The 15,225-nt window shown below is 72.4% G+C and overlaps 1 protein-coding gene across 1 annotated transcript; it reads right to left on the reverse strand.

Annotated features, from left to right (window-relative positions):
- Positions 1 to 8,856: 8,856 nt before the first annotated feature.
- C1QTNF12 (C1q and TNF related 12) lies at positions 8,857 to 12,894 on the reverse strand. The gene is made up of 8 exons (XM_045859614.1): positions 12,412 to 12,894; positions 10,537 to 10,653; positions 10,346 to 10,457; positions 10,098 to 10,249; positions 9,595 to 9,703; positions 9,431 to 9,515; positions 9,190 to 9,268; positions 8,857 to 9,079 (listed from the first exon to the last, which is right to left on the reverse strand). Exons 1-8 carry the CDS (start codon positions 12,577 to 12,579, stop codon positions 8,981 to 8,983), a joined length of 921 nt encoding a protein of 306 aa, XP_045715570.1. The 5' UTR covers positions 12,580 to 12,894; the 3' UTR covers positions 8,857 to 8,980.
- Positions 12,895 to 15,225: the final 2,331 nt, after the last annotated feature.

A 15,225-nucleotide genomic window follows, 5' to 3' on the forward strand; every position in this document is an offset into this window, starting at 1 on the left:
CGAATGTGGGAGCAGCTGCCCGTCGGCCCGGCCGCCCTCACAGGTCCCCCAGACCAGCAGCAGCTTCGACAGCAGGCGGTTACCTCCGACGGCCCTGGAGGCGGGAGGTCCGGGATTGGGGAGCTGGCAGGGTCGGGCTCTGGCCAGGGCTCCTCCTGGTGTCCCCCTCCTTGTGCCCTCTCTGCTGAGGACATTGATCCATCACGGGGGGCGGGGGGGCGCCTCCAGACCTCCTCCCTGCCCGTCCCCTCCTAACACCGGCACACGGGGGTCCGGGCTTCAAACTGGTCAGTCCACCTCGGCAGGTTCAGGGTGTTTCTGATTAAAGGTAGAAGAACTTGGAACTCGGGGTCATGGGCCGCAAGGGCAGGGGTGTCGTGCTCAGTGACCACAGTCGTGCCACCTTCAGAAGGCAGAGGCTGAATCTTGGTGATCCCAAGATTCTGCGTGATTCTGATGGCAAGGTAAGTAAGCTTTCCGACAGGCTGCCTGGAGGAGGAACTATTTCTGCATACACCTTGTTCACGGGAGAAGGATCCGTAAGAGGGTCCAGGTTCGGGGACCCCAGGGCGAGCGGAACGGGGCCCTGCCTCCCAGTGGGATGCTGGCAGCACCCGGGCCCCGTCTCCGCCAGCCACGGTCGCCTGGGCGGTGCCGCCTGAACCTCGGGGCCCTCGGAGCAGCTCGTGTGCGTGGCCTCCCGTCTCAGATGGGGAGCAGGTGCTTGGCGGGGCCAGAGCTGGGGCCGAGGCCCGCGTGGCTGGTGGCCTAGCCAGGCCTCTGGTCGAGGGCTGGACTCCAGGCTCCTGCCCAGCACCACCGGTTCCTGCCATACCTTCCAGGTTTCTCCGGAGAGCGGACCCCCCAAAGCACAGCAGCTGTGACCATGCCTCCCCAGTCCAGGCGCGTGTCCTCAGGGGACCGGGGCTTCAGCGTTTAGCTGAACCACGTGCGACCGGATCTGACCTGCAGAAATGGAGCTCTCCCGTTCAGCCTGCGCCTTGAGGTTTCAAAACAGAGCCAAGTCGGGGCTGCCTTGGCACATCCACGCTGCGGCTTGTGCCGTGCCTGCCGGGTTCAGCCGGAGCCGAAGACCAGCAGCCTCTCCCTAGAGTGACCCCCCAGGCCCTCCCCGACCCGCGGTCCTGGGTGGAGCCTGCCCCCCTCAGGCCTCTGCTTCTCATCTCCTGAGGGCAGATTCTCCCGGCCAGGGTGCCGGCCCAACCTCCCCGCTCCCCAGCACCTTCCCCTGCCCCAGGCTCCTCTTGGGGTGGGGTGGGGCTGGTCACGGTGCACCCCCTGCCCCTGCCCCAGGCCGCCCTCAGCCCGCGGCTCCCACGTCCAACTCACTGTGGGGCCCACGCCGTCTGGACCTGGTTGTCCTGAAGCCCGGGGCTGAGCCCAGGCTGTCTGTGAGGCCGGTGCTGGCCTGGGGCCCAGGAGGGAGGCGGGGGTGTCGGGCGTGGGGCCCGCAGCAGCAGCAGCAGCAGGGTCAGAGGGGAAAAGGCGCCAGTGGGTGCTCACCCTGGGTCGCAGCTCCTTCGTCTCCCTGCAGCTGGAGAGGGACCGAGTGCCTCGGCCAAGGTCCCACAGCAGGAAACCGGGGACCTTCAAGCACCAGTAGCTGGGAGGAACCCTAAGGGGCTTGCAAAGGGAGGAAAGGTCACGTGCTGCCTGCCCCCCACAGGCTCCCGCCCACCCCTCCAGCGTGTCCCCTGCTCCGGGCCTGCGCCAACCCTGGTCCACTGGAACGCCACCTCCTCCAGGAGGCCCATCAGACCACCCACCGCCTGCAAGGCCCTAGAAGCGAGACTGGCTCGGGAGCCAGGAGCCCCTCCCCTGTCCACCTGGGCCCAGCTGGGTGGGACAGGTGGCTGCCCAGTCTCCCCGTTTGCAACCCCAGAATTTGAAGTGCCGAGACCCCCTCTCGGACCCCAAGCGAGCTCTCCGTCCGCCCACCCACCTGGGTGGGGCCTCTGCTCGGCCGTGGGCCTGGTCCTCGGGGACCTGCTGTCGATGGAGTTCTTCCTCAAAGACCGCGGTCGACGCTGGCCCCCACAGCCCGCGCCCGTGGGCTCGTTCGCAGACGCCCTCGCTGTAAGAGGGGTCACGCGGGGGACCCCCACCGCGGTGCGCCCGGTGTCCCTGCCGGAGGAGGGGACGGTGGGGGACGGGGCAGCAGTGAGCCCACCGCCAGGAGGGCCCCTCCGGAGGAGGCCGGGAAAGGCCAGGCAGGGCTGCACCCAGACGCTCCAGGGGCGGGGAGGGGAGCGCGGCCCCCCCCCCGGAGCCCAGGTCGGCCTCAGGACTGGGGAGAGCAGGTGTCCGTGCCTCAGCCCCGCCATCGGTGGCGCCTTGCCCCAGGAGACCAGCAGCCCCAGCCCCAGTGCCAGCGGCCTCGTCCCTCCGGACTCCGGGCGCGTGTGGGAGGGCCGCGCTGGGGCTCACAGGCCCCTCGGCCCCTCGCAGGGCCCAACCTTCCCCGCCTCCTGGGGTCGACACAGTCCCGTCGGCCCCCTGGGCTGAGAGGACGGCCCCACCGTGGCCACGGCCTGCGGAGGCTTCACCGCTCCGGCGGCCAGAGCCTGGCGTTCTCTCCCTCTGGCCCCGGCCTCGCCCCCGACGGGCTGGCGTTTCAGCCCAGAACCCACAGGGTCTGCTGGGCAGCCGGCCCTCCTTCCTCGGTCCCAGCCCCCAGGGGTTCTCTGGAGGTCCCCAGAGGAGGTTCAGGGGTGCCCCCCCCCGTGAGCCTAGGGCACCCTCTGCTCTGCCCCCCGTGCCTGCACCCTGGTGCCCAGGGCTCGAGGTGGAGGTGGCGCTGCCTTTCCCCTGGACAGCCGGCTCTGGGTTGACTGGCTTCTCTCCCGCAAGAGTCTGGGGGGCAGGTGTAGGGCCTCCCTGTGCGTCTGGACACCTGCTGCCCATTTGTCCACCCCCCAGGCCAGAGAGGTCTCCCGGTCCTGAGGCCCTCCACTCCTGGGTCTCCCACGGGGGGGCCCCTCCCAGCCCCTGAATGGAGGACCCTCCCACAGCTGTGGGAGCGGGAGCAGATCCACCCCTCCCCCAGCATCGGGCCCTCGCGAGGGAGTCCCCTGGGAGCCGGCCTCCTCTGCCTGTGCCCCGGCCAGCCTCGCTCCCGCCACAGGGCCCCCCGCCCCCTGCCACGTGGCTTCGGCAGGCATGCCACGCCCGTGGCCGGGAGCCCAGTCGGAGCCCCTGCTCTGCCCTGGCGGGTGGGGGTTCAGAGGAAGCCTATGGCCACGGGGCGGGGGGGCCGCGCTCTCTGTAGGGGCCTTACAGCCCCTCTCACTGGCCGTCCCCTTGACCGACGTGGAAAACGAGTGACTAGGGAGAGGCCCGCAGCCCCAGGGGGCAGGTGCAGGGCCCCCAGGGACCCTCAGAGCCGGGCCAGCGGGACTCTGCCCGGGAGCCAGCCGCAGATGCCCGAGTCAGGTGTCTGGGCAGGGGTGCAGCCCCCAGTCCCAGCACCAGCAGGCGCCCAGGGGCCTGCCAGCCCCACCCGACTCGCGGGGCCCTGCGGAGAACGGAGGCTCCCGGAGACCCAGTCCCTCGGGGTGGGGGCGAGGAGGCCCCTGCCTCCTCCTGGACACACTGGGGGCTGCTGCTGCGCCACCTCCAAGTCAAGGGTCTCCACAAAGGGGTCCCCACTGGAGCCTGGAGATGAGAGCCGCCCCTGCCCTGGGGAGGTGGGCAGCCGGAGCTGGGACCAGGGAGGCGCCGCAGTCGGGGGGAGGGGTCAGCAAGGGGCCACTGCTGGCCCAGCTACTCGGCAGAACAGCCAGGGGCCGGCCCACACCCCGACGCCTGCACCCACATGTGCAGGTGGAGCCCTGCTGCCTCTGGCCTGGGGTCCCTGTCCTCTGGCCGTGGCCCCTGCTCCTGGCCGGTGGGGCCCCCTAGGCAGGGCTTGGCTGGCCGTGGCACTGGGTGAGCGGCAGGCTAGGGAGAAGCCAGGGGGCGGGGGGCAGCGTGTGGCCCTGGGAGCCTGGACAGTGGCCGGCTCCATCCTCTGGAGTCGACACCACAGGCGACAGCCCGGCCTCCGGCCCCGTGGCAGGCAGGCGCCAGCGGGGGTTGGGGGGCCCTCGTCCAGCTCCCACCTCCCACTGACCGGAGGAGGAGAAGGAAACCCAAGCCCTGACCCCTCTCTCCAGTGGCGTCGGAGGGTCTCGGCAGCCCAGCCCCCAGGAGCCCTCGCCCCTCCTGCCGCAGGTGCCCCGCCCCTGAACCTCAGAGACCAAGGGCCCGGCCGCCCGCAGAGGAGGGAGCAGGCGGCCTCCAGAGGAAGGCAGGACCTGCCCCTCCTGGGTGCCCCTCAGGGGTCTGCGCGCTGTCACCCCCCACACACACACCGCCCCCGCCCCCCCGCCCCGGCTCAGTCTGCGGGAAAACTCGAGGCCAAGACGCTGCTGCTGGAGCTTCAGAGACGGGGTTTTCCTTGGCCCCCTGACGCCCCTTCCTGTTCCCTGCTGCCCTCGCTGCCGCCACCTCACCCTCCCAGGTCCTGACAGAGCAGCCGGAGGGGGGGCCCCCCCCCGCACAGACAGGGGTCCCTGCTGCCCCCGCCGCCGCCCCGGGGGCGTGCGTGACACACGGCTGCTGCGAGGCCGATGCTATCGCTGCTGCAGAGGAACCTGTGAGTCACAGCCCCCGAGCCCGGGCTGCGCCCCGAGTCTGCGGAACAAAGGCCCCTTTTGTCCGGGCCCCGCCCCGCACCGGCCCACCCGTAGGCGCCGGCAGACACGCGGGCGGGCCGGCGTGCCGAAGGCGGCGGCAGGCGCAGGCGTGGGCAGGACTAGCTCCTGAGCCACCGCACGGCCTCGGGGGGCCCGGGGTTGCCGGGGACCCCGGGCTCAGAAGGCCTCAGCCCCCGGGTCCACTCCGGTCCTAGGGCTGGAGACCCAGGGTCTCAGTGACCCTGGGCGGGGCCCGGAGGTCATGCAGCACTCGGAGCCCAGAGGGCCCCTGGCCAAGGGGTCAGTGGGCAAAGGCCCCGACGCAGCACGCTGCCCGGCCCCGCCCCGCCCCCTGTCCGCGTGCAGGACGGAGGTCTCAACACCGTGCGTGTGGCTTGCCGAGGTCCCCAAGGTGCTCCTGACCCGGGACGGGGGGCCAGAAGCCCCTCCTTTGGGGAGGTCCCTCTTTCCTTGCCCCAGGCCTGGGGTCCCCACCTCGGGGTCAGGGGAGTTCTGCGGCCACCAGCTTGGCCCCCCAGTGCGGTGGGCTCCTTGGGTGGACCAACCTCCACGAGCCTCCCTGACGCCGAGGGCCCGACCACAGCCACCCTGGGGTCCGCGCCCCCCCACCCCCCGCCGGCCAGGAGCTGCAGCCACCGGGTCCCGCGCACCTGCCCCGTGTCTGCTCCCAAGGGGCGTGGCGATTCCAGCCCGGCCAAGAGAGACAGGTCCCTGGGTGTAGATGGGGGACACAGCAGCCCCAGCCCACACATGCCACACGGATGCACCACCCAGGCGTGCGGCATCACAGCCACCAAGGACATGCAGTCAGCACGGGGTCAGCCTGGGGACCAGACACACAGACCCAGAGAGAGGAGCCCAGGCCCTTCACCCCAGACCCCCACCCCCACCACCCCCACTCCCCTGATGCCCCTTGGACCCCTCTCAGCCCTTGGCCAGGCCACAGAAGCTCAGGGTGTCTGGTCTGGCTGTGAGAACCTCCTGGGCCTGCAGGGAGGGGCCTGCACGAGGACAGACGGCCCACTAGAGCCCCCTCCCAGCCCCAGACCCACCTGGAGGGGGCGGAGTCAGGATGGAAGCTCAGCTCCTCCCACGAAGAGCCAGGCTGTCCCCGCTGTGCCTTAGGTCAGCAGGCAGCCCGGGGCCCCCGGCCAGGTGGACAGCAGCAGCCCCTGAAGGGCTCACCCCCCACCGGTGCCAACCCCAGCCCCAGAGGGGCCCCTGGGAGGTGGGGCCAGGCAGCCGCTTGTTCACAGCTGGGAGCCCCCTACCCTGCCCACCCAGCTGCTCCTCACTCCTGCCACAGCCCAGGGTGGGGCCCGGCTGCCCGGGCCACAGCTGCTCCTGGCCCCCGAGAGGACTTCCCAGCCGTCCCGAACTGGCCGCCCACACTCCTGTCTGCACTCAGACCCACGGCAGCCGAGGGGACTCACAGACCTGCCCGCCCCAGCGCCCCAGGGCCACCTCGGGGCCAGGAAGGGCCGATCAGGGGCAGCCCGGTGGGAGTCCCCAGGCCAGGGTTCGGGAAGCGCCTGGCAGAGGGCCTCCCAGGCCCCTGGCCGCAGCCCCTCGGCCCCGGTCTGGCAGGCGGCAGCGGGTCAGACAGAGGTTCTGGGAAGTGAGCCCTCAGAGGGGTCAACAAGGTCAGCCCAGCACCTCCCGCTGCTCCGGGTGGGACTCCGGTCAGGGGTCAGCCCGAGGCCAGCCAGCACGGTGCTGGCCACTTGGCCCTGGCCACAGACAGGCCCTCAGGCCACCCCAAAGCCCCGCTCCACACCCAAGGCCAGGCCAGGGGCAGAGCCCCACCCCCCAGGCTCCCCCACCCCAGGACCCCCAGCAAGTGGCCTGCCCCCTGCGGCAGCAGGTCGGGCAGGGTCTGCATCTCACCCGTAGGGCCCTGCTCGGTGGGCATGACCACAGGGCCCCGGGCCCCTGGGCAGGGCTCCAGACCCTCCTGAGGCCCCAGGGGAATGGTCAACGGCACCGTTTGGGTCAGGCCTGGGGAAAGGCTGAGATGGGTGATCCAGGGCGGGGTCTCTGGGGTCTGAGGGGGCTGGGCAGCCTGAGTCGCTCAAGGCTGGTCTGAGCCTGGGGCCTGAGCCATGAGCCCTGGACCCCCCTAGTTTGGGCTTCCGGACCTCCCTATGGCAGTAACCGCTGGCTGGCCCCCCCACCCCGTGCTCCTGCACCCCAGCCGAGGGGCCGGAGGCCGTGCATTCCAGGGGAGTCACGGCTAAGTGGTAATGACCCGAGATCAGGGGCAGAGACAGGGAGGAGGAGGGTGGGACAGGAGGCAGGTGGGGTCGGGCGCCAGGAGGCCGCGTCCGGCCCTGGCCACCTGCCCACCGCCAGCCCCTCGGGCCGCCAGCCCTCCTCTCCTCTCCTCGTCTCTCGTCTCCTCGTCTCCCGTCCGCCGCCCTCCCCAGAGCCCGGGCCGCCTCCCGGGACCTGGGTCTCCACCTCTGTCATCACGGCCGGCCGTGGCGGCAGGTCTGGGGAAGGGGGTGAGACCTGCCCTCCCCGGGCCCAGCAGGTCGGAGGACGGGCTGGTGTTGATGGACAGCCAGGAGGGTCCCGGGGCAGGGTGGCTCCAGGCTGAGAGGGTCCGACGAGGTGCTGGCTGCGGTTCCTCAGCGCCCATCCCTACCCACAGTCCAGGGGGGCCGCCTCTGTCAACAGGCCGTCTGCCCCCCACTGCCCCCTGCAGCCCCGCCAGGCTGGCCTCCGGCCCCCCGCCCCTGGGGTGGGAAGTGGGGGCGGGGACCCATTCCACTGGCCCCCCCGAGTGGCCCTCCTCCCCGGCCTCCTCCACGGGACCGCTGGGCCCACGCGACGCCCCCGCCCCCACCCCCTGCCCCCTGCAAGCTGCCGGGACACCCCCGACTCAGGCCAGGCTGGCGCCTACAGTCGCTGCGAAGCCGAGACCGCCCCTAGCCTCCCCCAGCCCCTGACGCCGCCCTGGGGGACTGGGGAGAGAGGTGGGGACGGGTCAGCGGCCAAGCCCAGTGCTGCACAGACCAGCGCCCGCCTGGCACCAGGCTCTGCTGCCTCATTACCCAGCCCACCCCTGGGGCCCCTGGGGGGGAGGGGCTGGGTAATGGTCCTCGGGCCCCGGGCTCCGCCGGCCCACCTCCCAGGCCTGTGCCCTGAGCCCACGGCCAGCCCCCCGGCCCCGGCCCTCCCCGGCCCCGGCCCTCCCCGGCCCCCGCCTCCATCTGCAGGACGAGGGTGCCCCTCTCCACACAGCCTCGGAATCGGGGTTCCAGGTCCTGCTGCAGTGGGGGCGAGCCCCGCCCCTGGGTGTCTGTGAAGGGGTTTGGGGCCAGCCTTATGCTCAATCGGGGGGGGGGGGGGGCGGCGCCGCCTGCCCGGGGCTGAGGTGCCAATCAGAGAACAGATATGGACCAGATCTGGACAGCTCTGCGGGGGCCTGGGCGTCCCGGGCCAATTCACATTCTTCCGTCTGGGTTTGCGGCAGCTGAAACGGGGTCGGGGCAGGGGCCCCAAATCCACAGGGTCTGCAGGCAGGGTCTGCCCCCCCCCCGGGGCCACTCGGGCCCCACCTTTGGCGGGGGAGTTTGCGTCCACCTGGAGTGGCAGCCACAGAGTGGAAGGCGGTCAGGAGCCGGGGGCCCTGCTGGTCTGGGCCGGGACAGCCCCACCCAGCCCCCACGCACCTGGGCACGGGCACACCTCCGGCTTCACACGCGGTGCCTGTGGCCCACCCATGCGCGTGCAGCCCTGCATGTCACCCCCCCCACGTCTGCTCTCCATGCTTGCCCCCACAGGGAGAGGCCCTCGGAGGGGTCCCCACCTCATCCCCTGCTCCCCAGACAGCACTTGGCGGCCGGGCCCCAGGCTGCCCACCTGGGGCTTCCAGTCCCCCGGGCTGTACGCCTCAGGGGGTGGGCAGGGCCGAGCAGGGGCCCGGACGGACATCTGCCCTGGTCCTCAGGGTGAACGTGGACCCCAGCAGACACAGGGGCTGTGGGGGCTGGACACTCAGCTGGGACCTCAGCCTCCGAAATAAAGCCCGCCCCCACCCCCCGGGGCTGTGCCATGAGACCACGTGTCCCTCCGCAGCCGAAGCCCCTCCCCACCCCACAACTGCACAGTGACCAGACGGCACGGAGGGCTGGGGGCTCTTTATTGCTGTGACCACACATCCAACAGAGGGCAGTGGGGCTGGGCGGGCGCCAGGGGGCTCCCCACGGCCCCGAGGGCCCGCTCGGTCGCCGCTCCTCTGGGAGCCGCCGGGGTCCTCACGTGCCCAGGAGCAGGCCGGAGAAGCTGGAGCCGCTCTGGATGGCCAGGGCCGCCCCGGAGCCATTGTCCACGAAGACGGAGGCGTACTGTCCAGCCTGCAGACACCCCACGGTGATGTCCCCGCCCACGGGGAGCATGTGGAGCTCCCACCAAGGCCTCTGGGCCCGGGACCCAGCCCCCCAGCCCCGCAGCCCCGCAGCCTCACCTGCAGCTGAAGCAGCCCCTGAACCAGCACCGTGAAGACCCTGCCGCTGCCGTCCAGGCCCGAGATGGCCTCCAGGGACCTGAACACGGTGTCCGGGGTGAGGGCACAGCCGCCCGAGGGCCTGGACCCCACCCAGGACTCAGTGCGGCCTGGTTGGAGGGGCCCCTCCGCTCTGCACAGGCAGGACAGGCCCCCCCAGGGCCCCCCCAGCACCGAGGCAGCCCCCGGGGGGCCCACTCACGTGTGGCGATGGCACAGGGACTCGATGCAGACGAGCGCCCGCACGGTGGCCCGGGCCCGGGCCCTGCCCTGCGGCCCCCTGCGGTCTGCAGAGACAGCCGGCTGCAGTGGCCCTCGGGGAGGATGGCCAGCCCCCGCCCCAACCCCGGCCCCGGCCCCACTCACCCATGTGCAGGCTGGCAGAGAACTGGAAGATGGCGGTCACTGGGGCTGTGAACCGGCCGGAGGCCAGGCTCAGGCCGGAGCCTCGCAGGAAGGCGCCCTGGGCAGCAGGCTGCAGGGGCAGCAAGCAGGCGGGTGTCCGGCGGCAGGGCCCGGACACCCGGCCCGGAGGAGGCACCTTCGACCGACAGCCCCTCCCCGAGCACACCCCAGGGGACGCGACACAGGGCATGATCCGTGTGTGCGCCCCCCCCCGGACCGCTGGCCGCAGGCTTCGGGCCCCAGAGCCCCCTCGGGACACACACCCTGCAGGCTGGACGCCTAGGGCCCCGCTTGCAGGCGGGTGCAGGGCGGGGATCTGAGCCCCGGGGGCCGCTCCCCTGGGCCCCACTGCCTGCCGTGCGCCCAGGACCAGCTGCGGCGGCTGTGGGCCCGCTCGCCCGTGGGGGCCACCCCGGCATCCTGCCCCCCACAGTGCCCCTCGGCACCCCCGAGGGCCCACTCACGGCCTGGAAGCCCTGCAGCTCCACCAGTGTCTTCTTGTCCACCAGCACGGGGCCCTTCAGCCGGCAGTGGAAGGCCTCGGCCACCTGCCACCCGCCCAGCCCCTCGGGCAGCAGCGAGCCCCAGAGCCCCGAGAGCCGGCGCTCAGCGGCCTCTGCGGGACGAGGGCAGGGGCAGCAGGTTGAGATCTCCCCAGGCCCCGGGAGACCTCCTGAGCCTCCCCGGGGGGGGAGGGGGCAGGGCACCTCACCTCTCAACATCTCCCGAAACTCGCGCAGCAGCGCCTCTTGCGTGACTTCTGCCCCGGCAGGCCCTGGGGGCCCGGGGGGCCCGGGGGGCCCTGGAGGGCCGGAGAGGCCTCGCTGGGGGAGGCAGGAGATCATGAGCCCGTCCCGGCAGGAGCCACAGCCACCCAGCCCTGGGCTCGGACGCCGGGCTCACCGACTTCTTGTCCCGCCCACGGCACCGCTTCCTCGACACGCCGTCGTCTGGCCGGTGGACGAAGCTCAGCCAGGTCGTGTGAGCATCTGAGAACTCGGGCCCCAAGGCCTCGGGTGGCTGCAGGGCCGAGGTGCAGGGCTGGTGTGCTGACCCAGGCCCCAGGGCAAGGTGGGGACCCCCGAGCCCAGGCCGCCTTGGGCAGCACTTGGAGCAGACACAGGCGCAGGGGCCGCTCCCGGGGCCTGGGACCAGGGCCTTTTCGGCAGCCGGGCCTGATGTCTGGGCACCTTGGCCCAATGTCTGGGCACCTTGGCCCTGACTGAGTGCTGGCGGCACCTGCCCCCTCCCACCATGCCCGCCCTGCTGCCCGCAGACAGGCGCCCCCGTGGGTCTCCCCAGGGGCTGGGCCCCGGCTGAGGCGGGGGGTGCAGGACAGGAGCGAGGTTCCCGAGGGTCTTTCTGAGAGGCCAGAGCCCCCGGCTGAAGGGTTGGGGGAAGGAGGAGCGCCCAGGGCTGCCAGGGACCCTGCCCCCAGCCCTCCGACCGCCCTCCCAAGCTCCAGGCAGCTGGGGAGGCAGGAATGTCCCTGCCTGCGTGCCAGACGGAGACCCTGCTGGGCCAGGGTGTGGACTGGACAGAGAGCCCGTGTCTCTGAGGAGGTCCGATGGAAGCACACACCGTGGGCAGGAGCAGCAGGGACGGCCTCGAAGCCCCCACTGCCCCCGGGGCCCCGTCCCAGGCCGGGGGCTTGCAGCCCAGCAGTCGGCCGTGCGCCCCAGACACAGCGAGAGCCAGGCTCCAGGGCGGCTCCCGGCTGGGGAGGCTGGGCTCTCTCCCTGTGGGCCAGACGGGCCTCCGACCCAGTGGGCTGGGGGGGCAGGCGGGGTAGGGGTGCCTCCCACCCCTGACCTGGGCCCCCTCAGGGAAGAGACACCAAGGACACTCGAACGTCCCTTGATTTCTGCCTGTGCCCTTGGCCACCACGGGCCCTGGCTGTGCCTGAGGTACCCAGGGGCCCTGGAGGGGCAGGTGGGGGCAAGTGAAGGGAGAGCAGGGGTCTTGACACGTGGGGAGGGCCGGGGGGCAGGTGCCACACGACCCAGAGCGCCCCCAGAGGCCCAGCCCTGTCCACGGACTGTCCCGTGCACTTGCCAGGTCGGCAACCACGCTTCCCGGCTGGCAGGGCCCCGGGACGCGCTCCCCACCGGCCCATCTGGAAGACGGGGCCTCGGGCTCAGTGGGGCCGCGTGGGCTGAGTGCAGCCGGGCTGGCGGCCACAGAGACGCCCTTGGGCGGCAGGAGCCCGGGATCAAAGGCACGAGGGCTGGCGGGGGGCCTGTTCTGGCAACCGCTGCTCCCCTGGCAACCCTGTGGCCCGGGGGTCAGTTCCAAGACCCCCCAGCAGATCCTCAGCCAAAGGTCGGGTCCTCAGGTCTCAGAGGACCTGGGCCAGGGGGGCTCTAAGGCTGGGGGGGGGGCCGCGGAGGGAGTGCCAGCTGCACAGCAGGGCTGGGGGCGAGGGCCTCGGGGAGCACAGGGTCCAGGCCAGCCTTGGCCGCTCCCACTCTGGGAGCGGTGGGGACGGGGGTTCCCAGCAGGGTCTGCTGCCCCCGCCCACCACCCCCCCACCCTGAACGGGCGAGGACGCCTGAAGGCTGCAGCCGCTCTCCCCTCCCCAGACCCCCCCCCGGGGGGCCCACGGGGCCCAGCGCGAGTCCCTCTGCCGGAGATCCTGCCCAGAGCCCCACCCCGCCGAGAGGGAAGGGCACGGGGCGCCCGGCAGGCAGGCGGGCGGGGAAGAGCGCGCAGTTGGGGGGGCGCCCCGCGAGCCCAGGACCCCGCAGCCCGCGCCCACGTGCGCCGGTCGGCGCGTACCTCAGGGGAGCCGGGCAGCACCTCGCTGTTGGCCGCAGTGGCGTTGGGGGTCTCGGTGCGCTGGCCCGGCTGCCGCGGCCTCTTTGGCTCCCGCCGGGCCCCGACGCCCCCGAGGAGCACGAGCTGCGGCCAGAGGAGGGCCAAGGACGCGGCCCAGGCCCAGCGCATGGCGCCGACCCGCGCGGGGCCCCGGACCTCGGCGGAGGCTCGGTGCAGCGCGCAAGGGTGCCCCGGCGCACTCGCGGCGCACTCACGGCGCACTCGCCGGGGCGTGCAGCCGCTCAGAGCCCCCGCGCGGAGGCGCGGCCCCGGCGTGTGCCTGGTCGCCGCTGGTGCATGTCTGTGGGGCACGAGCCAGGCGCGGCGGCGGCACGGCGGGCACCGCCACGGGCAGACGGCACGAGGGACGCGGCAAGATGCGCTCCTGTCCCCGCGGTCCGGCCAGTGCCGGCTTTCGCTCACACGCGCCGAGCCCCAGGTGCCGGCGCCGCTGCCAAATAAACCCTCCCCTCCGCCCCAGAGCGCGTGGGCTCCAGGGGGAGGGCCCACACGGATGATCCGTCAGCGGGCTCCCAGGCAAGCCGGGGGGCGTGGACAGGGTCGGGTACCCCCACTGACCCCGCGCCCGGACGCTTGAGAAGCTGGGGGCTGCACCTCCTGGGCCCTCCCACGTGCTCGGAAACAGCCCCCACCCCTTCCCGGGGGGCGGACTCACCCCGGGGACCGTTAACAAGGACCTGCCCTGCCCCCCATCCCAGCTAAGCTCCTGGCACCTCACACTCGCCCCTCCTGGCGGCCGGCCCGGAGCCCCAGGGCGGAGAGCTCCCGGAGCCCATCAGCTCCTTCCCACCGCGCACCTCACTCAGCCCTCCAGGACCCTCCGGGCCCTGCCGGCCTCCCTGTTCCTGGCTCCTGGCTGTGCCCCGAAGCCTGGCTGGGGCCCTGCCCCCGGGAAAAGCAGGACCAGGGCAGCAGGGCAGCGGGCCCACTGGGCCCCTGGCCCTGTGCCGGCTGGGGTGACCCTGGGTGCTGTTTCTCCCCTGGGGTGAGCATGCCAGCAGTGGCTGACGGGTCGACCTCCACGGGGTGACAAGGGACCACTGCTCTTCTTGGACACAGGGCCAACCCTTCCTGCCTGAGGGGCTGCTCTTGGCCCCCCGAGCCAGCAGGTGGAGGGGCAGCTAGCCCATGGGTCAGGCCCTTTGGAGGCCAGCACCCGCGTGAGCCCCGAGAGGCCAGGCCGGCGGGGCCATGCCGAAGCCCGTCCCCCCAACAGCCATCCGGCCCCAGGAGGGCGAGTGGCCCCTCCAGCTGGACCACGCAACAGCGGGGGTGTCGGGGGGGACACCCCAGGAGGGGCCGGGGTCCTTCCTTAACTACCTCCAGGCTGCAGCACGATGGCCGGGGCCGGTTCAAGCCCCCAGGCCCTGTGGGCTGGCTGTCCTGGCACCGTGGGGACCCAAGTGGGGCTCGAAGTGCGAGCCCAGAGCCCGGCTGCCCATCGGGTGGTGTCGACCGGCGGTGCCCAACCTTTTTGGCACCAGGGGCTGATTTTGTGGAAAACAACCTTTCAGTGGGAGGGGACGGGGAGCCGGGGGGACGGCTTTAGAGCCTGCCACCAGGCACTGCTCAACTGTCGCTTGCCAGGCACGGACCGGGCTCTGACTGAGTCTGCGAGCCATGGCTCTGGAGTGGCCCCTGACCAGTGGACCCCGCCGCTGCGCTCCGGCGCCCGCCCGCCATCTCGGCCCCACCGCGGGTCCTCGGGCGGCCCTCTCCCGAGGAGCCTGCGACCCAGGGCCCTCGCAGGGGCAGCGCCCCGGAGGGCTCGTGCTCCTAGAAGAGTCCTTCTGCCCGGAGGCAGAGTCAGGTGGGGACGGGGGCAATGAGGAGCGAGCAATGGGGGGCGCAGAGAGGACACTTCGCCTGCCCGCCCCTCGCCTCCCGCTGTGCCGCCCAGGTCTGAACAGGCCACAGGAACAGGAGGGTCCCTGGGCGGGGGGCTAGCTCCCAGAGCTGCCTTGAGGAAAGGGGGGCTCAGCGCAGAGCAGCCCGCCCCCCAGACTGTCCTTACCGGTAATTCCCAGGCGTCTGCCAGGAGCGGAGGAGGCAGCCCAGTGGGAGACCCCACCGTCCGTCAGCTGCCGGAACAGCCCCCCCCAACCCCGCAGACAGGCTGTCAGGAGACGTGAGGCGTGTCCACCCAAGGACGCCTGTCCTCCCTCCTGGCTCAGGTGGAGGTGGCCACACCGTCCAGGACAGCAGCACCGGCTCTGGTGCAACCTGTGCCCGGCACCAGGTCAGGAGAGGCGGCCCAGGGGAGTGCCGGGCCGCCAGGCCCCTCCCGGAGGCCGGGAACCTGTTTGCCCTCGAACGCGTCCTAGCGACCCAGTCCTCCAGGCCTGCGTGGGTGCCGGCAACGCACCGGAGGGCTGCAGCCCCTCGGCAGGCGGCCCTGCCTCCAGACGGGGAGCCCCGTGGCAGAGCGGGACGGGCTGGGCCTCCAACCGTCCCGACCCCTCGGCACCCGGGCTCGGCTCCCACTCTGAGCACCTTCGCCGGCAGGAAGCAGTGCTCCAGCCAGCGGCCAGCGTGCCGGCCCGGCCGCCCTCTGCAGCAGGGACACTGCGCCCTCGAGCTTGGGCCCGGGGAGGGTTCCAGAGGTCCCACTGTCCCTGTGACAGAAAACTGCCTCTGGCTTTCTGGGGTACCCCACCCCTGTCCCGAGAGTCCTTCCAGGGCCAAGCCCCACTCCCAGGCCAGCCCTGGGGCCACCTGGGGAAGGACGGCTACCGGCTACCTCAGGGAGGAGGC

This window comes from Phyllostomus hastatus, unplaced genomic scaffold (genome assembly GCF_019186645.2).
Source record: "Phyllostomus hastatus isolate PE091 unplaced genomic scaffold, TTU_PhHast_1.1 phas_scaffold_182, whole genome shotgun sequence".
NCBI classification, from domain to species: domain Eukaryota; kingdom Metazoa; phylum Chordata; class Mammalia; order Chiroptera; family Phyllostomidae; genus Phyllostomus; species Phyllostomus hastatus.